At 46.5% G+C, this 25,634-nt stretch overlaps 1 protein-coding gene across 1 annotated transcript in view; it reads right to left on the bottom strand.

Moving 5' to 3' along the window:
* Positions 1-9,209: 9,209 nt before the first annotated feature.
* Positions 9,210-25,634, bottom strand: part of ren (renin) — a 72,661-nt gene continuing 56,236 nt past the window's right edge. The window contains exon 9 of the mRNA XM_078242120.1: positions 9,210-12,654. Within this exon, the coding sequence (XP_078098246.1) occupies positions 12,493-12,654 (162 nt within the window). The 3' untranslated portion in view covers positions 9,210-12,492. The remainder of the gene's footprint in view (positions 12,655-25,634) is intronic.

Genomic DNA, 25,634 nt, shown 5'->3' with positions numbered 1-25,634 from the left:
AGAGGCTGGTTTGCGTGATGGATTGGGCTACATTTACAGCCTTCTGTAGTTTCTTGCGGTCTTGAATATCCCCTAGTCGCCGCACTCCAGCACCTGTCCGGGTACACTGAGGGAGAATTTAGCATGGCCAATGCACCCTAACCAGCACGTCTTTCGGACTGTGGGAGAAAACTGGAGCACCCAGAGGAAACCCACACAATGTGCAAACTCCACACAGACAGTGACCCAAGCTGGGAATCGAAGTTGGGTCCCTGGCGCTGTGAGGCAGCAGTGCTAACCACTGTGCCACCGTGCCACCCTAGTGTCTAGTAAGGGGAACAAGTGGCTCCCAGAATGAGGGTGAAATAAAAGATGAACTCAAGTGCTGGACAATGACATCTTGGGTTGCTTCCCTGTGATGATTGAGTGAAGATATTCACAAGTGATGGGGCAAACGTTCAGTCCTTCAAAACAAAGGATATTAATGGGGGTTTGGAGGCAAGCGACAGTCCTCATCGAGCTGCTGCCTGCTTCATGTGGAGGAAGACCAAGGAAGATAGAGGAAGGCAGCACCCACAAGCTACAGAGATCAACTCTCAAATCTGGTCACGTGTCCTCTAGGATCAGTTAAGGATCTCAAGGATCATTGGGGGCGATTCTCCCAGCCCGCTGTGCTGCTCTAGCAGTGCAGTGAGCCGGGAGACTCAAGCGGAGGCCGTGGAGCGAGCTTTCCGCTGGGCGCCTGGGCCTCCCCCGTCTCTGCCTGTCGCATTTCCAAAGCTTTGACAAAGGATCATCTGGACTCGAAACGTCAGCTCTTTTCTCTCCTTACAGATGCTGCCAGAGCTGCTGAGATTCTCCAGCGTTTTCTCTTTTGGGTTCGGCGTTGACAGATCGGCGCATGCACAGTAGCCCGCTCAGCGCTATGCTGCCGGCCTCTCCAGCGGGAATAGGCCCCGCTACAGTTTTTTAGTGAGACTCATGTTAGTGCACTCTGCAGTGCACAGAGAGTGGGAGATTCACTTTGAAACTCCCACTGAAAAAACAGTGGGATTTACGGCAGTTTTTACATGAATTCAACACTTGGAATTTTTTGGGGAGAATCCCACCCCATATGTTTCCCTGGTCTATTTAGCTTATGTGTCGTATTTAAGTTGTTGCCTCTTAATAAACTTAATAAAGTACTTTAAAATCATTTATGAATTCTCAACCACCTATTTTGCATGACTCCCGAACCTTAAAACATACATACATACATGAAGTTAAGCTGTGTGTGCTCCTTCAGTATGGCTGATTCTCAGTTAAACATCACCGGCCAATATGCCCCCAATTTCTTAATAGTTGTAACAGGTAAAAGTGTAACCTTAACCTTTTTCCTTCCACATTTATTGCAATACATTACAGCAGGTTGATTACTCGCTTGTCTAGCTAATGTCTCCAGTTCTCTTCAGTTTTGTCTCACATTAAAAACCAATATGTAGTCAGTCTTCATTTTAAAGCACCCTGAATTGTGCCGTTCCATTATAAAGCGGTGCTTGTTTTAGGTCCTGTTTCCCTGGTATATAAATCTGAACTTATAATTCTCGACTGCTGAAGAAGGGAGAGACTGGTGGGTGTTGTCTAATTGGGATTGTGACAAGGGTTGGAGTTATCCGGTCTCGCATGCCCCGGTACTGCTGCCAGTGAGAATGGAGAATTGGGCGCTCAGCCAAATCTCCATTCACAGCGGCGGGACTGGAGAATTCCAGCAAAGGGCGGGACTGGAGAATTCCAGCCAAAGATTTATTTCATATTTAGCAATTTATTTATTTTACAAATTACTTCAGTGAGGAATGTACGGTACGGTATATCTATGGTACAGTATTCCAGCTTTGGACATTGTTATTTTTCTGGTGAGAAATGGCTGATGGAACCTAGTTCCAGGTTTAACATTGATTCATAGAATCATAGAATCCTACAGTGCAGAAGGAGGCCACTTGGCCCATCGAGTCTGCACAATCCCACCCAGGGCCCTATTCCCACAACCCCCATGCATTTAGTCTAGTTCGTCCCCCTGACACGAAGGAGCAATTTAGCATGGCCAATCCACCTAACCCGCACATCTTTGGATTCCTTTGGGAAACCCCCATGATTTCAGGGTGGCACGGTAGCACAGTGGTTAGCCCCTCCTGCTTCACAGCTCTAGGGACGTGGGTTCGATTCCCGGCTTGGGTCACTGTCTGTGTGGAGTTTGCACATTTTCCTCGTGTCTGCGTGGGTTTCCTCTGGGTGCTCCGGTTTCCTCCCACAGTCCAAAGATGTGCGGGTTAGGTTGATTGGCCAGGTTAAAAATTGCCCCTGAGAGTCCTGAGATGCGTAGGTTAGAGGGATTAGCAGGTAAAATATGTGGGGGTAGGGCCTGGGTGGAATTGTGGTCGGTGCAGACTCAATGGGCCGAATGGCCTCCTTCTGCACTGTAGGGTTTCTATGATTTCTATTTCTATGATTTACATAAAGTTGATTCACACAGGACAGCGATTTTTAGGAATGCATCCATAATTTATAGTGAGGATGCACTATAGGTGATAGTTTATTGCCAGGTAATAAGCTTGGGCGGCAGGGTGGCACAGTAGTTTGCACTGCTGTCTCACAGTGTCAGGGACCTGGGTTCAATTCCCAGCTTGGGTCACTGTCCGTGCGGAGTCTGCACATTCACTCTGTGTCTGCGTGGGTTTCCTCCGGGTGCTCCGATTTCCTCCCACACTCCAAAGATGTGCCTGTTAGGTTCACTGGACTAAATTGTCCCTTAGTCTCAAACGGATAAATATGAGGGGTTACTAGAATAGGGCCTGGGTGGGATTGTTGTTGGTGCAGGTTCGATGGGCCAAAGTTATGAATTTACTTAGGGGGGGTTGTACCTCTCAGTACTGCAGAGGGAAACCCCTGCCAAAGGAAGGAGGACTCACAATTATCACAGAATCATAGAACTCCTACAGTGCAGAAGGAGGCCATTCAGCCTATTGAGCGTGCACCAACAGTAATCCCACCCAGGCCTTATCCCCGTGAACCCATGTATTTACACTGCTAGTGCCCCGACACTAAGAGACAATTTAGCATGGCTAATCAACCTAACCTGCACATTTTTGGATGTGGGAGGAAACCAGAGCACCCGGAGGAAACCCACGCAGACACGTGGAGAATGTGCAGATTCCACACAGATGGTCACCCAAGGCCAGAATCGAACCTGGGTCCCTGGTGCTGTGAGGCAGCAGTGCTGACCACTGTGCCACCATGCTGGTCCCCAACATGTCAGGTCACAGACATTGATCTAAGTTTCCATGTTGACACACGAGGAGCTGGAGATTTTGTCCGTCCCACATGAGGCATATTGCAGCACAGAGGAAGGGAGGTGATGGCCCAGTGGTATTATCACTAGATTATTTATCCAGAAACTCAGCTAATGTTCCAGGGACCCGGGTCCGAATCCCGCCCACGGCAGATAGTGGAATCTGAATTCAATTTAAAAAATCTGGAATTAAGAATCTACTGATGACCGTGAAACCATTGCCGATTGTCAGAAAAACCCCATCTGGTTCACTGATGTCCTTTAGGGAAGGAAATCTGTTATCCTTACCTGGTCTGGCCTACATGTGACTCCAGAGTCACAACAATGTGGTTGACTCTCAACTGCCCTCCAAGGGCTTCACAGCTCCAGGGTCCCGGGTTCGATTCCCGGCTCGGGTCACTGTCTGTGTGCAGTTTGCACATTCTCCTCGTGTCTGCGTGGGTTTCCTCCGGGTGCTCCGGTTTCCTCCCACAGTCCAAAGATGTGCGGGTTAGGTTGATTGGCCAGGTTAAAAAATTGCCCCTTAGAGTCCTGGGATGTGTAGGTTAGAGGGATTAGCGGGTAAAATATGTGGGGGTAGGGCCTGGGTGGGATTGTGGTCGGTGCAGACTCGATGGGCCGAATGGCCTCCTTCTGCACTGTAGGGTTTCTATGATTTCTATGATTTCTATGAAGGGATGGGCAATAAATGCTGGCGAGCCAGCGACCCCCATGTCCCATGAATGAAACAAGCAGCATCACAGCCTATTTACACAGTGGGAGGTGGGGAGGAGAAAGTGGTATCCTGCCCAGTTTATCCAGGTGAAATCTAGCCCCAAGTTTGCCCTGATTTTTTCCATCACCCTCTATGTGTTGCTTACAATATAGGCCTTTAGAGATTTTGTTTACCAGCATTTTGAGAAGCTTGATGTGTATCTCTATCCAATCAATTCTTCCAGCAATGAATCCAGAAATAATTCATATCTACCACGCAAGAACACATGAGCAATCAATGGGCGCAATCTGCAGATGAAATCAGTGATGGAGTATACAAGGAAACTAATTCAGAATTCCAAGAAATTGGGACTCGGTGTTCAATGGCATGTTGGCCAACACTGTAAGCCTTGTTGTGTAGCTGTAGCCACATGATCACATTGCTGACATACTAATTTTACACAGTACACCAGGCTTCATGGACACGTCTAGCTGGGTTTACGGTGGCACAGTGGTTAGCACTGCTGCCTCGCAGCGCAAGGGACCCTGGTTCGATTCCCAGCTTGGGTCACTGTCTGTGTGGAGTTTGCACGTTCTCCCCGTGTCTGTGTGGGTTTCCTCCGGGTGCTCCGGTTTCCTCCCACAATCTGAAAGATGCGCTGGTTAGGTGCATTGGCCGTGCTAAATTCTCTCTCAGTGTACCCGAACAGGTGGTGGAGTGTAGCGACTTGGGGATTTTCACAGTAACTTCATTGCAGTGTTAATGTAAGCCTACTTTGACACTAATAAATTAACTTTAAATATACATATTAATACATATATATATATATACATATAAATTTATATTTATATTGAGAGAACAAAGGGTGGAAACTCCGTTTTGAGACAAAGTACAGTGGTGGATGCCTCTGGTGGTTCCCTTCCCGCTGACCGGAATGGCAGGATTCTGCACCAAATTCTGCGCTTGGAACTTCATCAATTATGCACAGACGAGTTTCCCTCTGACTCTCGTGGTGTGCCGGCAGCTGATTCGTCCCCCCACCCTCATTGGCGGGTTTGAAGGTCCTGACGCCATATGTAAACACCAGTCCAGCACACTCATATCATCCTCTCCAGCTACCTGTCTTCACCAGACTGTGCAGGGTGGCAGCAACCCAGAGGGAAAAGGCTAGCAGCCTCACGGGGAAATCGGTTCCTCGATTCAACCACCCCCCCACCCCTCCACTGCCCCCCCCCCCCCCCCCGAGAGCATCACCTGTGAAGCTTTAAACTGGTATTGTGAGACTTCTTACTGTGCTTACCCCAGTCCAATGCCGGCATCTCCACATCATGTCTTCCATTTAACACAGTAGGAATTTATACCTTATGTCAGACACCAAATTATCACAGACCAATTTAACTGGCCCCAGGAGCTTTCTGTGGTAGAGAATTCCAGAGGTTCACAACTCTCTGAGTGAAAAATTCTTCCTCACCTCAGTCCTGAATGGCTTATCCCTTACTCTTAGACTGTGACCCCTAGTTCTGGACTTCCCCAACATCGGGAACATTCTTCCTGCATCCAGCCTGTCCAGTCCCATCAGAATATTATATGTTTCTATGAGATTCCCTCTTATTCTTCTAAATTCCAGTGAGTACAAGCCCAGTTAATCAGTAAGGGAATCAAGGGCCGGAATTCTTCCATTCTAGCGGGCGGGGTGGCCAATCATGTGAATGTCCATTGCTGTCGGGCGGGATTCTCCAATTTTCAGGTGGGCGCAGCTGGAGAATCCCTGAAGTGGAGTAGAGGATTATCACATCAGATCAATCATGATCTCACTGTTCGGCAGGGCAGAATCAATGGGCCGAGTGGCCAACTTCTGCTGCTTCATCTTATGGGATTCACTCACCAGAGGAAACAATTTTTCCCCACTCATTCAAAATCTATCATCTTCAAAACCCTGATTAATTCACCTCTCAACCTTCACTGTCGAAAGAACATTCTGAATCTTTCCAACTTGTCCTCATAACTGAAGTCCTTCATCCACAGTAGCATGTTAATAAGCATCCTCTCTCTTCTTTCAAAGGCATTTACATTTTTCCTAGTGTGCCCAAAATTAGTCGCAATACTCCAGCTCAGACCTACCCAGTGATTTATAAAGTTCTAGAATGATCTCTTTGCTTTTATAGTCAAGTCCTCTATTTATAAACCCAAGTAACCCATGTGATTTTTAAAATATATATATACATGCCCAGCCACTCCAGAGGATTTAAGTGTATTTATTAGTGTCACAAGTAGGCTTACATTAACCCTTCAATTAAGTTACTGTGAAAACCCCCTAGTCACCACACTCCAGCGCCTGTTCGGGTACACCGAGGGAGAATTCACCATGGTCAATCCACCTAACCAGCACATCTTTCGGACTGTGGGAGGAAACCGGAGCTCCTGGAGGAAACTCATGCAGACAAGGGGAGAACGTGCAGACTCCACACAGACGGTGACCTAAGCCGGGAATCGAACTCAAGTTCCTGGCACAGTGAGGCAACAGTGCTAACCACTGTGCCACCATGCCACCTTTGATATATCTTGTGTATTTTACTATAATTCTAAGAGTGATGGACATTAAGTTCTTTCTCACATCTGCACCTTTCAAAATCATGCCATTTATAATGTACTTCCTTTCCATATTTGTCCTCCCAAAGTGTATCATTTCACACTTCTGCCCATTTCACCATCCTCCCCATTTCATCCTAAAATCTATCCTCATCATAATCCATTGCTTTGCCAAGTTTGGTATCTATCTAACACTGCTCCCTGTTGTTGCAGCTGTACAAAACTCTGGGTGCGGCCGCACTTGGAGTATTGTGTACAGTTCTGGTCGCCGCATTATAGGAAGGATGTGGAAGCATTGGAAAGGGTGCAGAGGAGATTTACCAGGATGTTGCCTGGTCTGGTGGGAAGGTCTTATGAGGAAAGGCTGAGGGACTTAAGGCTGTTTTCGTTAGAGAGAAGAAGGTTAAGAGGTGACTTAATAGAGGCCTACAAGATGACCAGAGGATTAGATAGGGTGGATAGTGAGAGTCTTTTTCCTCTGATGGTGATAGCTAGCACGAGGGGACATAGCTTTAAATTGAGGGGTGATAGATATAGGACAGATGTCAGAGGTAGGTTCTTTACTCAGAGAACAGTAAGGGCGTGGAATGCCCCCTGCCTGCAGCAGTAGTGGACTCGCCAACATTAAGGGCATTTAAATGGTCATTGGATAAACATATGGATGATATTGAAATAGTGTAGGTTAGATGGGCTTTAGATTGGTTTCACTGGTCGGTGCAACATCGAGGGCCGAAGGGCCTGTACTGCGCTGTAATGGTCTATGTTCTGCGTTCTATTGGTAGTTCATGAAAATTGAAAAGAATAAAGAACCCAACAAACTGGACATAACACCACAAACCATCTCCCAATTTGAAAAATATCCATCCACCACCAAGTTTTATCTATACCACCACCTACCGATCATGGACTTTTGCCTTCTTAACTAGCCTTGTGTGGCTTTACTAGCCTTAACAAGCGTGGCAATTTGTCAAGTGACTTCTGATAGTCCTGGTATGACACGAATTGATCAACATTCTCTGTTATCTCAAAGAATTAAATTTCTTCTGTTAACTATGGTTTGCCATTAACATTTCTAAACTGGCTCACCTTGATTTATGGGTGGAATTTTATGAAGTTGATTAGAATCAAAATGGTAAAATAGGGCCCTAAGTGTCCGGCTAGCATGAAAAGGGGAGATTTCCTGATCTGTTTTTTGGGTTGAGTTTTTGCGTTGAGTTCTCACACCCAATCTTATGTACATAGTTATTGAAAAAAATGGTCTAGACTGTTTCTAGCTGCTGTAGGCAGTGGGCTGGACTTAATTCGCTAGCCAGCCTATAGAGGTAAATACTGCGCATATGCAGACCTCTGATTCTGCACATGCGCAATTCAAACAGCAGGATTCTGACTGACAGAGAGAGCTGTCAGGCCCCTGCTACTGCAGGCAGCCACAACCCGCTCCCCCAGCAATCAAGGGGGCCCGCAGCCAATCGCAAGCCCCACCTCATACGGACATCTAGTCCCTGCTGCCCCCCCCCCCCCACCACACAGACTGATTGGGCCCCCTTTCCCCCGATCTGATCACAACTGCAGAGTGGCAGCAGGCCCCCCTCCCCCCCCATGATCCCATTGCAGAGTGCGCAACAGGCCCCCCAATCCAATCCCACTGCAGAGTGCGCACCGGGTTCCCTGATCCAATCCTATTGCAGAGTGTGCAGCGGACCCTCTTCCCCCCCACCCCCACTGGCCCCACCCACAGACCCCACCCCATAGGCCCCACCTCCCCCCGGCACTGCCCACCGGCACCTGGGCATTGCCCAGGTGCCAGGCCGGCAGTGCCAATGTGCCAGAGGTGGCACTGCCAGGCTGGCACTGTTTAAGGGGCACCCATCCTTGCCCTCGGCCTCCCCGGGGAGGGCCTCAATGGCCTCTGGTTCCACCAGCGAGGCCAACAAGGCTGTTCTCCGTTCGTGGGGAGCAGGTGTTTTCCTCGCCGGAGAGAACCTCTCCCGATGAGGCCATAAAGGCAAGTGAGCCTGAACGATTGAGTGCCAGGCTCACTAAATACATGTAAAGCACCATTTAGATATATTTAAATGAATTATTCAGCTTCTCGCCGGAAATCCAGCTCTCGTAAAATCACGATCGTGATCCTGATTTCTCGGCTCTCGCGCGATTTTACCAGCTCACTCCCCCCATCGATGGACCGGGTGAGTCAGTAAAATTCCGTCCAATGTCTGCTTCCCCAAATGAAAGTTTAGTTTGTCCCTGATAATGGTTCCCAGTAACATCCCCACTACTGATTGTAGGCCTATTGTTTTCTCATTGCTAACTCTTCCCCCATCTTGCGCAGTGCTCCCATGTTAGTAACCCTTCAGTCCTCCTGCAATACTCTACCCAATGAAGATTGAAAGACTGAGATTAATGCCTCTGCTATTGCTACCATTGCTCCCCTTGGCATCCTGTGCTTGCTAACTCTCAGTAATAATAATTTTTTTAGTGGGTCTCTTGTATAACTATCCTGTCTCTAACCTCCCTCTCCCTCTCGACTTCATCACTTATTTTGTGATGACAGAAACGGAAATGTTCTGTTTCCCAGGGCCAGCCTAAAATACTCACAAAGAGAAGGGACCATGTTGTATTCAGGTTGGAGAAGTTGTTAATTCAATGAAAGTAAAAGTGTGGTACACTGTTGATATTTTACCATTTGATATCACTGGCTCGCAAATATAGCAATTCTTACATCCGATTGTGCCAAGGTTTTGATTTGGTTTGATTTATTATCATCACAAGTATTAACATATAGAGAAAAGTATTATTTCTTGCGCTATACAGACAAAGCATACCATACATAGAGAAGGGAAGGACAGGATGCAGAATGTAGTGTTACATTCATAGCTAGGGTGTAGAGAAAGATCAACTTAATACGAGGTAGGTCCATTCAAAAGTCTGATGGCAGCAGGGAAGAAGCTGTTCTTGAGTCGGGTTGGTACGTGTCCTCAGACTTTTGTATCTTTTTCCCAACGGAATAAGGTCGAAGAGAGTGTCCGGGGTGCATGGAATCCTTGATTATGCTGTTGTTTTTCTGAGGTAGCGGCAGGTGTAGGCAGAGTCAATGAATGGGAGGCTGGTTTGCGTGATGGACTGGGCTTCGGTCACGACCCTTTGTAGTTTTTTACGGTCTTGGGCAGAGCAGGAGCCATACCAAGCTGTGATAGAACCAGAAAGGATGCTTTCTGTGGTGCATCTGTAAAAGTTGGTGAGGGTCATAGCAGACATGCCATGGATATGCAATAATGCTTTTGTTTTGATTTGTTGAATCTAAGCTCGGTAAACAAGTCTAACTGGATGTTTTCCTTAGCAAAGGCAGTCGAGGCTGGTCTAAAAACAAACCTAGTATGTCTGATTGAGATCGGGACTCTTACTAAAAGAACCATGTCATGAGGTGGGTGGGATGTTGCTCTGACCCCAGTGGCGTACATGGGTTTAATGGACCTTGTGGTCATTTTCCTGTGCCCATCATTTTTGTACATTTGGATTAATTGGTACAGATGAGAATCGTTTGTCTGGTGCAGGAAGGGGGTGTAATGTATGGTAGACAACAGGCCCAGTTTGAAGGGTTGGAATATGGAGATGATTGAAGAGACAGCAGATTTGCTTGATTGGAGTTGTCACGGTTGAGAGAGGGAGGGAAATATATATAGCTTTATAATCCGGGCTCCTTAATAAAATTATTTTTTTTATATATGCTTCGCAAAATGGACAATTGTTGAGCTCACAAAGTGACTCCAGCTGGACACATTCTGGCTTCTGGAAGTTTCTGAGCAGTTTTAAAGTGAACAAAGGCTAACAGCCTTGCATCGGTAACATTCCTTGCATCGCATCAACATTCCAGCCAAGCCTAACACAAAGGCCGAGCAGAGGGACAGTCTGTCCCAGCCAGCTCTGAATAGAGGCAGCTGGTTGCAGGTCCAACAATGGTGCTAATAGCCTGAGCATTAGCTGTTCCATCACAATGGATTCAACAAGGAGCTTTCTCTTAGTCAACCTGAAACTGTTGTCTCCAAGAACAAAAGGTCTTCTGACTCCTATTAAAGACCTCAAGGTTCCAGTTCTGGGAACGTACATCCTTTGTCTAACATCTAGGGAGAGTGGTGGTGGGAGGTATCTCACATGTCCTCCCCCATGCTGCTGGAGCTTGTAATATTACCTTGTGGACCTGAATTCAAGCGGTTACTGTTTGACTTCTAATGAGAATGGGACTCTCGGCCTCAGCTTGAGCTGTCTACCATTTTAACGATCATGCAGGTGGCAGCTCAAAGACATTAGTCCTCATCAAAACCGCAAAGCTACTGGAACATTGGAACTTGTGCCTCCAATACTAAAACATTCTGTGTGTCCTCTCCCATTTTGGAAGTCTAATTTCTAGAAAGAGAGATCACCCTGCAACAGTCAACCAAATTCCCCTCTGAAAGTATATTCCATTACACTTCTGCACTCAGGTGAAACCATAGCTTGTATTTTATTGTCCTTGAACACTCTTTCCTTTTCCTTGCCCCCGTTTACTGTGTGAGTGCAAAAGGGCTGGACGGTTTGACATCCAGGGGATGCAGGGTGGTACAGTGGTTGGCACTGCTGCCTCACAGCACCAGTGACCCGGCTTCAATTCCGGCATCGGGTGATTGTCTGTGTGGAGTTTGCACGTTCTCCCCGTGTCTGTGTGGGTTTCCTCCAGGTGCTCCGGTTTCCTCCCACACTGCAAAGATGTGCGGGTTAGGTTGATTGGCCATGCTAAATTGCCCCTTAGTGTCAGAGGATTAGCGGGGTAAATGTATGGGGTTAGGGGGATGGGGCCTGGGTGGATTGTGGTCGGTGCAGACTTGATGGGCCGAATGGCCTCTTTCTGCACAGTAGAGATTCTATTCTCTGATTCTACCCCATTTGCAGGTGTGTGCATAAAAAGAAACCAACCCCTTTTATCTTACCTCACGTTTGCAGTGCAAGTTATGCATAGGGGATTGCAACACTCCAAATTTAAGTGTTGGGGGAAAATAAATCGCCATTTATAAGAGGGGGAAATCAAAAACAAAACGCCTTTCTGTGTGCGGATGGGTCGTGAGACAGGAGCTGTTTAAATAAACTCCTACCTCCTCATCGTAATAGAATATTTGTAGAACTTCCGCTTTGGAGGCTGTTCACACTTTGGGAGGAATCAATTGAATGGGGAGAAACTTTATTCCGCTGGTGAGAAAAGTTAAGGGAGTAGAACATAACCGCAAACCAAAGGAAGGCCATTCAGCAGAGAAGTTAGGAAACATGTGTCGACACAAAGGGTGGAACTTTCTCTCTTAAATAAAGGAATAGATTTTGTATCAATTAAATCTGAGATTGCCGGTTTCTGCTGTTATTTGGTATGAAGGGGTCTGGATCCAAGGCAGGTGCATAGCAATGATAGCAATGATCTCATTGGATAGGGGACCAACTCAAGCCATAGACTGAGCCTATTCCTGCCCTTATTCCTGCTCCTAAGTCGGGGATAGGGCTGGGTGGGACTATGGTCGATGCAGACTCGATGGGCCAAATGGCCTCCTTCTGCATTGTAGGGATTCTATGATTCTAAGTCCAGTGGTTCTATGAAGAATAAATGAATAGAGAAGAATGAGAACCTGGAATGTACAAGGCCTCCGTGAATGACTTTTCCTTTGTTCCAAACCTGCTTCCTGCGTTCTACTATGACAATTCTAGATCTAACACTGAGTGCCGATAACAGGGAAAGTAAGAAGCCTGATGCAAAAGCTACTAATCTGGCCCGATGGAGCCCGATCGAACAGGACACTTGTGCTGGAAAAAGTTGCCACACGCGTGGAGTGAGCTAGGCTTTTCAAAAGAAAGACTAACTCAAGAAGTGGTCCGGCGCACATCTGGATCAAACCGCTGTGGCGAAACCTATCCTGTTGTTCTTGTAGTCAAACTCGGTGTAATATCGACCAATGAAGCTGGCACCCAGGATCCAGACAGGGCCAGCAGGTGGTGGGATGTCAAGACCACTGAAAGTTGCCGAGCAGACATCTTCCCCAAACTGGGATGCCTGTAAACAGCGAGAAGCAGAGATTAGTCCCCAGGTCTCCCAGAACTGAAACACTAATAGTGCTTTGTTTCCATCACATTCCATAGGGATACCACAGGGATCTGTGTTGGGCCCCCTATTGTTCGTCATTTATATAAATGACATAGGTGACTATTTGAGGGGGGGGGGTGGGGGGGTAGGATCAGTAAGTTTGCCGAAGACACAAAGATTGGCTGGGTGAGGTTGAGTGTCTTGGATTACAGGAAGATACAGTTAAGATGATCAAATGGGCAGATAAGTGGCAGATGGAATTTAACCCTGAAAAATGTGAGGTGGTACACTTTGGAAGGAGTAATTTGACAAGGAAGTATATAGAAACATAGAAACCCTACAGTGCAGAAGGAGGCCATTCGGCCCATCGAGTCTGCACCGACCACAACCCCACCCAGGCCCTACCCCCACATATTTTACCCGCTAATCCCTCTAACCTACGCATCCCAGGACTCTAAGGGACAATTTTTAACCTGGCCAATCAACCTAACCCGCACATCTTTGGACTGTGGGAGGAAACCGGAGCACCCGGAGGAAACCCACGCAGACACGAGGAGAATGTGCAAACTCCACACAGACAGTGACCCGAGCCGGGAATCGAACCCAGGACCCTGGAGCTGTGAAGCAGCAGTGCTAACCACTGTGCTACCGTGCCGCCCGTATACTATGAAAGGTCTGATATTGGGAAGTTCCAAAGAACAAAGGGACAAAGAAAGGGACCTTGGCGTGTTTGTCCATAGATCTCTAAAAGCAGTAAGGCAGGCTCATAGGGTGGTGAAAAAGGCATATGGCACACTCACCTTTATCAATTGGGGTATAGATTACAAAAGCAGAGAGGTCATGATGGAGTTGTGTAGAACTTTGGTGAGGCCGCAGCTGGAGCACTGGGTGCAGTTCTGGTCGCCACATTATAGGAAGGACATGAACGCACTGGAGGGGGTGCAGAGGAGATTCACCAGGATGTTGCCTGGGATGGAACATTTAAGATATGAAGAGAGGTTGGATAGGCTTTGGGTTATTTTCATTGGAGCAGAGAAGACTGAGGGGCGACCTGCTTGAGGTGTTCAAGGTTATGAGGGGCATGGACAGGGTGGATAGGGAGTAGCTGTTCCCCTTAGTTGAAGGGTCAGTTACGAGGGGGACACAAGTTAAAAGTGAGAGGGTGGGAGATTTGGGGGGGATGTGAGGAAAAACTTGTTTACCCAGAGGGTGGTGACGGTCTGGAATGCGCTGCCTGGGAGGGTGATGGAGGCGGGATGCCTCATGTCATAGAAAACCATAGAACCATAGAAAATTACAGCTCAGAAACAGGCCTTTTGGCCCTTCTTATCTGTGCCGAACCATTTTTTGCCTAGTCCCACTGACCTGCACTTGGACCATATCCCTCCACACCCCTCTCATCCATGAACCCGTCCAAGTTTTTCTTAAATGTTAAAAGTGACCCCGCATTTACCACTTTATCCGGCAGTTCATTCCACACTCCCACCACTCTCTGCGTGAAGAAGCCCCCCCTAATATTCCCTTTCAACTTTTCTCCTTTCACCCTTAACCCATGCCCTCTGGTTTTTTTCTCCTCTAGCCTCAGCGGAAAAAGCCTGCTTGCATTCACCTTTAAAAAGTCCTTTAAAAAGTACCTGGATGAGTATTTGGCACGCCATAACATTCAAGGCGATGGGCCAAGTGCTGGCAAGTGGGATTAGATGGGCAGGTCAGGGCCTTTCATGCGTCAGTGCAGACTCGATGGGCCAAAGGGTCTCTTTTGCATTGTAGTATTCTGTGATTCCGTGACATTCTCTTTAACCACACTAGAAACTATCCACAAAATGTGTAAAACTTCTCGGTTGCCTATCAATTATCCTGTTCAAAGACAGAGCTCATGACACCTCCAAATTTAGCAGGAAAATGTTAAATGCAAATCTCAAGATAAAGTGTGCTAAAAGGTTCATAATAGTGGTAACAGGAAAGTGCCTGAGGCCTCCTTTAACATCAATGGATCCAATATTTGCACTGCTCGACACTTCAGTGTGGATTTAGGGTTTGATTGCTGTTCATACAGTGAAGAAAGGAACAGATTTTGTTCCAGTTTATAGTTTGTTAAATTGATTAGGGAGGACCATAAGACCATAAGACATAGGAGCGGAAGTAAGGCCATTCGGCCCATCGAGTCCACTCCACCATTCAATCATGGTTGATTTCAACTCCATTTACCCGCTCTCTCCCCATAGCCCTTAATTCCTCGAGAAATCAAGAATTTATCAATTTCTGTCTTGAAGACGCTTAACGTCTCGGCCTCCACAGCCCTCTGTGGCAATGAATTCCACAGACCTACCACTCTCTGGCTGAAGAAATTTCTCCTCATCTCTGTTCTAAAGTGACTCCCTTTAATTCTAAGGCTGTGCCCCCGCGTCCTAGTCTCCCCTGCTAATGGAAACAACTTCCCTACGTCCATCCTATCTAAGCCGTTCATTGTCTTGTAAGTTTCTATTAGATCTCCCCTCAACCTCCTAAACTCCAATGAATACAATCCCACGATCCTCAGACGTTCATCGTATGTCAGGCCTACCATTCCCGGGATCATCCGTGTGAATCTCCGCTGGACCCGCTCCAGTGCCAGTATGTCCTTCCTGAGGTGTGGGGCCCAAAATTGCTCACAGTACTCCAAATGGGGCCTAACCAGTGCTTTATAAAGCCTCAGAAGTACATCCCTGCTTTTGTATTCCAAGTAAGAAGTTTAACAACACCAGGTTAAAGTCCAACAGGTTTATTTGGTAGCAAAAGCCACACAAGCTTTCGAGGCTCTAAGCCCCTTCTTCAGGTGAGTGGGAATTCTGTTCACAAACAGAACTTATAAAGACACAGACTCAATTTACATGAATAATGGTTGGAATGCGAATACTTACAACTAATCCAGTCTTTAGGAAACAAAACAATGGGAGTGGAGAGAGCATCAAGACAGGCTAAAAAGATGTGTATTGTCTCCAGACAAGACAGTCAGTGAAACTCTGCAGGTCCACGCAACTGTGGGAGTTACAAATAGTGTGACATGAACCCAATATCCCGGTTGAGGCCGTCCTTGTGTGTGCGGAACTTGGCTATCAGTTTCTGCTCAGCGACTCTGCGCTGTCGTGTGTCGCGAAGGCCGCCTTGGAGAACGCTTACCCGAATATCAGAGGCCGAATGCCCGTGACCGCTGAAGTGCTCCCCAACAGGAAGAGAACAGTCTTGCCTGGTGATTGTCGAGCGGTGTTCATTCATCCGTTGTCGCAGCGTCTGCATAGTTTCCCCAATGTACCATGCCTCGGGACATCCTTTCTTGCAGCGTATCAGGTAGACAACGTTGGCCGAGTTGCAAGAGTATGCACCGTGTACCTGGTGGATGGTGTTCTCACGTGAGATAATGGCATCTGTGTCGATGATCCGGCACGTCTTGCAGAGGTTGCTGTGGCAGGGTTGTGTGGTGTCTTGGTCACTGTTCTCCTGAAGGCTGGGTAGTTTGCTGCGGACAATGGTCTGTTTGAGGTTGTGCGGTTGTTTGAAGGCAAGAAGTGGGGGTGTGGGGATGGCCTTGGCGAGATGTTCGTCTTCATCAATGACATGTTGAAGGCTCCGGAGGAGATGCCGTAGCTTCTCCGCTCCGGGGAAGTACTGGACAGCGAAGGGTACTCTGTCCACTGTGTCCCGTGTTTGTCTTCTGAGGAGGTCGGTGCGGTTTTTCGCTGTGGCGCGTTGGAACTGTTGATCAATGAGTCGAGCGCCATATCCTGTTCTTATGAGGGCATCTTTCAGTGTCTGGAGGTGTCTGTTGCGATCCTCCTCATCCGAGCAGATCCTGTGTATACGGAGGGCTTGTCCGTAGGGGATGGCTTCTTTAACGTGTTTAGGGTGGAAGCTGGAGAAGTGGAGCATCGTGAGGTTATCCGTGGGCTTGCGGTACAGTGAGCTGCTGAGGTGACCGTCCTTAATGGAGATGCGCGTGTCCAAGAATGCAACCGATTCCGGAGAGTAGTCTATGGTGAGCCTGATGGTGGGATGGAACTTGTTGATGTCATCATAGAGTTGTTTCAGTGATTGTAACACCGCTCGACAATCACCAGCCAAGACTGTTCTCTTCCTGTTGGGGAGCACTTCAGCGGTCACGGGCATTCGGCCTCTGATATTCGGGTAAGCGTTCTCCAAGGCGGCCTTCGCGACACACGACAGCGCAGAGTCGCTGAGCAGAAACTGATAGCCAAGTTCCGCACACACAAGGACGGCCTCAACCGGGATATTGGGTTCATGTCACACTATTTGTAACTCCCACAGTTGCGTGGACCTGCAGAGTTTCACTGACTGTCTTGTCTGGAGACAATACACATCTTTTTAGCCTGTCTTGATGCTCTCTCCACTCCCATTGTTTTGTTTCCTAAAGACTGGATTAGTTGTAAGTATTCGCATTCCAACCATTATTCATGTAAATTGAGTCTGTGTCTTTATAAGTTCTGTTTGTGAACAGAATTCCCACTCACCTGAAGAAGGGGCTTAGAGCCTCGAAAGCTTGTGTGGCTTTTGCTACCAAATAAACCTGTTGGACTTTAACCTGGTGTTGTTAAACTTCTTACTGTGTTTACCCCAGTCCAACGCCGGCATCTCCACATCATTTGTATTCCAAGCCAAGGATGGAGGTGGGGGTGGGGGGAGAGTGGGGGGGTGTTGGCCGTCACAAGTTTAAGTTGCATAAAGACAGACGTACGCTTGACGGCAGTGGAACTCTGAAATGGGCAATCGTCTGGTCCAGTGCTTACCTAGTCACTGAATCCCCTCAAGTATCAGCTGAACCTGTTGCTGTTTCGAGGTGACGGGGAGGTAAAATTACCTTATAGTTTGCCCGTTCTCCCCGTGTCTGCGTGGGTTTCCTCCGGGTGCCCCAGTTTCCTCCCACAGTCTGAAAGACGTGCTGGTTAGGTGCATTGGCCATGCTAAATTCACCCTCAGTGTACCCGAACAGGCACTAGAGTGTGGCGACTAGGGGATTTTCACAGTAACTTCGTTGCAGAGTCAATGTAAGCCTATTTGTGACATTAATAAATAAACTTTAACTTTAACTTTAGAGAATTCAGGGACAGGGAGATCTCTGGGACAAGTTTTGCTTGGTAAGAAGTTACACAACACCAGATTAAAGTCCAACAGGTTTATTTGGTAGCACAAGCTTTCGGAGCGCTGCTCCTTCATCGGGTGAGTGGGAGTTCCGGTCACAAACAGGGCATATAAAGACACAAACTCAATTTACAAAATAATGGTTGGAATGCGAGTCTTTACAGGTAATCAAGTCTTAAAGGTACAGACAATGTGAGTGGAGAGAGCGTTAAGCGCAGGTTAAAGAGATGTGTATTGTCTCCAGCCAGGACAGTTAGTGAAATTTTGCAAGCCCAGGCAAGTCGTGGGGGTTACAGATAGTGTGACATGAACCCAAGATCACGGTTGAGGCCGTCCTCATGTGTGCAGAACTTGGCTATCAGTTTCTGCTCAGCGATTCTGCGTTGTCGTGTGTCATGGAGGCTGCCTTGGAGAATGCTTACCGGAAGATCAGAGGCTGAATGCCCGTGACTGCTGAAGTGTTCCCCAACAGGAAGAGAACACTCTTGCCTGGTGATTGTCAAGCTTGCAAAATCTCACTAACTGTCCTGGCTGGAGACAATACACATCTCTTTAACCTGTGCTTAATCCTCTCTCCACTCACATTGTCTGTACCTTTAAGACTTGATTACCTGTAAAGACTCGCATTCCAACCATTATTTTGTAAATTGAGTTTGTGTCTTTATATGCCCTGTTTGTGAACAGAGCTCCCACTCACCTGATGAAGGAGCAGTGCTCCGAAAGCTTGTGGCTTGTGCTACCAAATAAACGTGTTGGACTTTAACCTGGTGTTGTGAGACTACTTACTGTGCCCACCCCAGTCCAACGCCGGCATCTCCACACCAGTTTTGATTGCCAAATTGGGTGTCATAGAATAGAATAGAAGGCATAGAATCCCTACAGTGCAGAAGGCCATTCGGCCCATTGAATCTGCACTGACCACAATCCCTCCTAGGCCCTATTCCCATAACCCCACAAATTTACCCTGCTAACCCCCTGTTATTAGGGTTAATTTAGCATGGCCAATTAACCTTACCTGCACATCTTTGGAGTGTGGGAGGAAACTGGAGCACCCGGAGGAAACCCACAGAGACACGGGGAGAACGTGCAAACAGACAGTGACCCATGGCCAGAATCGAACCTGGGTCCCTGGCGCTGTGAGGCAGCAGTGCTAACCACTGTGCCACCCTGCTGCCGTGGGAGAGGAGTTTCACAAATGTTTGTTCCTCCAATGTGTCCTGGGATTTTAATGTGATCCTTTTGCCTCACCCAGCCAATATCCTGGCTTTGGGTGGCGAATCACAGTTTTGTAGGTTTGCCTGGATCCTGAACCAGAGGCTCTTGCCCTGCACCTCATTGACCATTCGTCCATATGAATAATACAGCAGCCAGCATCCAGGGACAGAGCAGATTGTAAACACTCACCCCCACACTCACCTGACCACCACCAGCAATGTTAACATGGTCTCATGCACACACACACACTCACACACACACACACACTCACACACACACACTCACACACACACGCACTCACACACACACCACACACACACTCACACACTCACACACTCACACTCACACACACACACACTCACACACACACACTCACTCTCACACACACTCACACACACACACACTCACACACACACTCACACACACACTCACACACACACTCAGTCACACAGACACACACCACACACACACACACTCACTCACTCACACGCTCACACAGACACACACGCACACACTCACACACACTCACTCACACACACGCACACACTCACACGCACACACTCACACACACACTCACACACACACTCACACACACTCACACACACTCACTCACACACACGCACACACTCACACACTCACACACACACTCACACACACACTCACACACACACACACACACACACCACACACACACACTCACTCACACACACGCTCACACAGACACACACGCACACACTCACACACACACACTCACTCACACACACGCTCACACAGACACACACGCACACACTCACACACACACTCACTCACACACACGCACACACTCACACGCACACACACTCACACACACTCACACACACACACACACACACAACACACACACACTCACACACACACACTCACACACACACACTCACACCAGACACTCACACACACACACTCACACACACACACTCACACTCACACACACACTCACACTCACACTCACTCACACAGACACACACTCACACTCACACACACACTCACACAGACACACACTCACAAACACACACACTCACGCTCACACACTCACACACACTCACACACTCACAAGCAGACTCACACACACACACATTCACACACACTCACACACACTCACACAGACACACACACCACACACACTCACACACACACACCACACACACCACACTCACACACACACACACACTCACACACACACACACTGACACACTCACACAGAGACACACTCACACACACACATACACAACTCACACAGACACACACTCACACACAACTGACACACACTCACACACACAACTGACACAGACACACTCACACACACACTCACAACTCACACAGACACACACTCACACACACACTCAGACACACACAACTCACACTCACACAAACACACACACTCACACACACACTCACACACACACACTCACACACACACACACACTCACACACACACACACACCACACTTACACACTCACACACACATTCACACACACACTCACACATACACAACTCACACAGACACACACTCACACACAACTGACACAGACACACTCACACACACAACTGACACAGACACACTCACACACACACTCACAACTCACACAAACACACACTCACACACACTCAGACACACACAACTCACACAAACACACACACTCACACACACACTCACACACACACACGACACACTCACACACACAAACACACACACTCACACACACAACTCACACAGACACACTCACACACACACACACAACTGACACAGACACACTCACACTCACGCACACACACTCACAGACACACATTTGCACACACACAGACACACACTCACACACACACACACTCACACACACAACTCACACAGACACACACACACTCACACGCACATACACTCACACACACACTCACACACAACTCACACACACTCACACACACACATACAACACACTCACACACACACACTCACACACACTTGTTACAATGCAGTATTAGGCCATTTGGCCCATCATGTCTATACCCGCTCTTCAAATGAGCATTATATCTTAGTGCCATTCCCCTGCCTTTTCCCTGTACCCCTGCACATTTTCTTCTATTCAAATAGCCATCTGCTGCCCTCTTGATTGTGTCGATTGAACCTGCCTCCACCACACTTCCAGGCAGTGTGTTCCAGACCCGAAACCTTCGTTATGTGAAAAAGTTTTTGTCGGAACACATTTGCTTCTTTTCCAAATCGCTTTAAATCTGTGCCCTCTTGTTCTCGGTCCGTTAATGAGTGGGGACAATCTGTCCCTATCTACACTGTTCAGTCCCCTCATGATTTTGAACACCTCTTTGAACACCTCATCTGCCACTACACTGACTTATCTATGTCCTGATGAAGTTCTACACTGTCCACCTCACAGTTTACAATGCTTCCAAGGTTCGTGTCATCTGAAAAGTTTGAAATTGCCCCCTGCACATCAAGATTAAATTATTAATACTTATCAGGAAAAACAAGGGTCCATATACCGACTCCCAGGGAACTCCACTACAAACCATCATCCAGCCTGAAACATAGAGTCATAGAGATTTACAGCATGGAAACAGACCCTTTGGCCCAACGTGTTCAGGCCTCCCTTTTTTTTAAACCACTAAGCTAGTCCCAATTGCCCACGTTTGGCCCATATCCCTCTATACCCATCTTACCCATGTACTACCTCTGGCAGCTTGTTCCAGACACTCACCACGCTCTGTGTGAAAAAATTGCCCCTCTGGACCCTTTTGTATCTTTCCCCTCTATCCTTAAACCTATGCCCTCTAGTTTTAGACTCCCCTACTTTTGGGAAAACATGTTGAGTATCTATCTTCTCCACGTCCCTCCTTATTTTATAGACCTTAAAGATCACCCCTAAGTCTCCTTTGCTCCAGGGAAAAAAGATCCAGTCTATCCAGCCTCTCCTTATAACTCAAACCATCAAGTCCCGGTAGCATCCTAGTAAATCTTTTCTGCACTCTTTCTAGTTTAATAATATCCTTTCTATAAAGGGTGACCAGAAACACACACAGTATTCCAAGTGTGGCCTTACCAATGTCTTGTACAACTTCAACAAGATGTCCCAATTCCAGTGTTCAATGCTCTGGCCAATGAAACCAAGCATGCCGAACGCCTTCTTCACCACTCTGCCCACCTGTGACTCCACTTTCAAGGAGCTATGAACCTGTACCCCGAGATCTCTTTGCTCTATAACTCTCCCCAACACCCTACCATTAAATGAGTAAGTCCTGCCCTGGTTCGGTTTTCCCAAATGATCTACCAAACATGTCCTTACTCTCTGTTTCCTCCTATTCCTCATTTTTGTATTCACGTTGCTACTGTCCCTTTTATTTCATAAGCTGTAACTTTTCTCACACGTCTGTAGTGTAGCATTGAAAGTTCATTTACCCTCAACACTCATCGGCCCTTTCTGTTACCTCTTCAAAAAAACTCCGCAAGATGGTTAAACATGATTTCTCCTTTAGAATTCCGTGCTGGCTCTTCCTAATCAACCCACATTTTCCCATATGGCTACTATTTATATACCGAATAATTGTTTCTAGAAGCTTCCCTCCAACTGAAGTTAACTTGACTAGTCTGCAATTGCTGGGTCATCCTCCAACCTTGTTTTGAACGCAGATATAATGGGAAGGACTTTGCGGTCCCAAAACCGTAAAATACCGCCCGAAGTCAACGGATATTCCCATTGTTCGGAATGGGTTAACAGACCTTCTAATTAAATCCTAATTTGATGTCAATTATTCAATAGAAGTCACCGATATATAAAGGGGCTACACGTGGCACTGGGTGTTGGTGGAGAATTGTATGTGGAGTTGGCTCAAAGAAATAAAGGTAGTTTATGTAGAAGCAGAACTCGTGCCTCCTTTACTGAACTGCAACCGAGAGGCTCAAACAGTGGTAGCAGAGGATGGTTGCTGGTTCCAAGTAAAGGGCTGAAAGTTACGACTTTTTTGAAAAAAGAAAGAAGACTTCACTCAAATTCTAAATCAACAAAGGAATGAGTAGGAGACAACAAAATAGCTGAACCTAGACTAAAAGTGTCAGGATATGACTATCCATGATTATTCTCAGACACTGAACCTTATGGCCAATGGAAAAGTGAAGTCATCATGTGGACTGTGGTAACTGTTTTGGGGAAAAGGAAACAAGGTGTGGCCTTGGCTCTTTCTTGACCATATAGAAGTAAAATCTTTCGCAAAGTATTTTCCGAATTGGAGTTGGAACACTTGAACTTGGAGGAAAGTCTGGATAATTTATTAAACTTTATGGATAAGATTTATCAAAAGGATGACTTAAGTGTGCATGAAGCCTGGTCAGAATTTGATAGATTTTGGAAACCAAAGGATATTTCTATTGAAGAGTATGTAATGGAATTTAGTAGATTATATAAGAGTCTGCAAAAACACCATCTGGGATTTCCACAATTTGCGTCGGCTTTTAAGTTTTTGGAATGTGCTAAAGTTACAAATATGGATAGGTTCCTGGTTTTGACAGGAGTTAAGTTTGCAGATAAACTATTCAACCGAATGTCAGAGGCCTTAAAAAAAATTTTTCAGGAAAACATTCTGAGCCCACAACTTTTATAAAACAAATGGGCCAGTCAGTGATAAAGCAGAATGTAGATGATACACTGTTAACAGGATGATGAAATTGTACAGGCACAAGCCGGCCCTACTTGAGCATGGCAGAAGATTGGGACCCAGAAATTATGAGGACAGAAGCCCCTTTAATACCTATATGAGGAGGAAGAAATGGAGAATGAACCCCAGAAATGCCCAGGGTATGATTAATCGGTGTTTTCGGTGTGACTCTAAATTTCATTATGCTTTCAACCATCCAAAATGATCTAATGGAGTGTTTGAAACTACACATGACATGGAAGAATCAGAAGAGGAAAGAGATAGCGACCAGAAAGAAGGCATTGTCTTATTAACAAGAAGTTTTACTCCTGTAATGAGAGTTTTGGTTGCAGAGTCCTTTAATTGTGCTGTATTGGACAGTGGCTGCACATCTACCATGTGTAGAATTGACTGGTTAAAATGTTACCTGGACTCTTTCAATGCTGAAAATCAGAACAAGGTTAAGGGATTTGAAAGTTCCGCAAGTTTTAGGTTTGGGGATGATAATATCCTGAAGTCACTGAAAAGTGTGGTGATCCCTTGCAATATTGCCAGAGTGAATCATTCCATTAGCACAGATGTTGTGTCAAGTGAAATAGCTTTACTTCTGAGTAGACCATCGATGAAGATAGCACACATGAAACTGGATATGGAAAATGATAAGACAACAATTTTTGGAAAAACTTACAATTTATACAGCAGGGACACTATTGTACTCCGTTAATGACAAATAATTTGTCGGGTAAAGAGATTAAGGAAGCGTTATTAGCATCCGGAAATGGGACTTTAGCAGATAGAAAGCTCACTGTGTTGAAGTTGCATCGGCAATTAGTGCACCCGTCTCCTCAGAGATTGCAAATTTTATTAAAGGATGCAGGTGTAAGAGATGTGGACTATGCTAAGCTTATAGAACAGGTCCGTGATCGGTGTGAGGTTTGTAGAAAGTACAGAAGGACATCATCATGACCGATAGTAACTCTACCTTAGGGTAGAGATTTTAACAACGTTGTGGCTATGGACCTTAAGACCCGGGATAATGCAAACAATATATTCATTTTGCCCTTTGTAGATTTAGCAACCAGATTTAGTCAATCAACAACAGTCCATGGTAAAGAAAAGAGAGTAATCCTGGATCAAATTATGGAAAAATGGATAGAGGCAGGAATGGGGTCACCGGCAAAGTTCCTAACAGAAAATGGCGGGGGGGGGGGGGGGGGGAGGTTTGCTAATGATGAGTGAAAACATGAATATCGTAGTCATGAATACAGCTGCGGAAAGACCATTTAGTAATGGTGCGTGTGAGAGGAAACATGCGGTAATAGATGACATGCTCCGGAAAATTTCGGCAGATGGACCAGTTAAATTCAGCCTTAGCATGGGCGGCGGTACGTGCAAAGGATTTGTTGCAGATGGTTGGGAGCTATAGTCCCAATCAATTAGTATTTGGTAGAAATCCTAAAGTTCTATCCATTTTTAATGACCAGCCTCCAGCTTGGGGAGGAACTACAATTCGCTCTGCCCTTTCTGGGCATTTAAATCCATTGCATTTAACTAGAAGAGCATTTTTTGGAAACAGAAGTCTTTTGAAAGGATTCGCAGAGCTTTAAGGCACAATGTACAGCCATCAAACACTATTATTCAGCAAGGAGACAGTATACTATTAGAGAGACACTTCTAATGAATGGAAAGGCCAAAGGAAGGTTATAGGCAAAAAACATTGTTTTGCAACATAGTAATCAGACTGTTAGGATACATTCATCAAGGATAATGGGTACAGATTACAAACTTGTAAATTTAGAAAGAGTAGACGAACATGATGAGGAACCAGGGTCATCTGATGCTCATGTGTTACAGAACTATGAGAGCCAGTTGGCTGAAATAGACAGGGTATTAGTAGAGGAACACAGTACTTCTGGTGAACTAGAAC

Source organism: Mustelus asterias, chromosome 25, assembly GCF_964213995.1.
Source record: "Mustelus asterias chromosome 25, sMusAst1.hap1.1, whole genome shotgun sequence".
Classification (NCBI taxonomy): Eukaryota; Metazoa; Chordata; class Chondrichthyes; order Carcharhiniformes; family Triakidae; genus Mustelus; species Mustelus asterias.
Note: the sequence above shows the minus strand (reverse complement) of the source record. Positions and strands in the feature narration are given on the sequence as shown.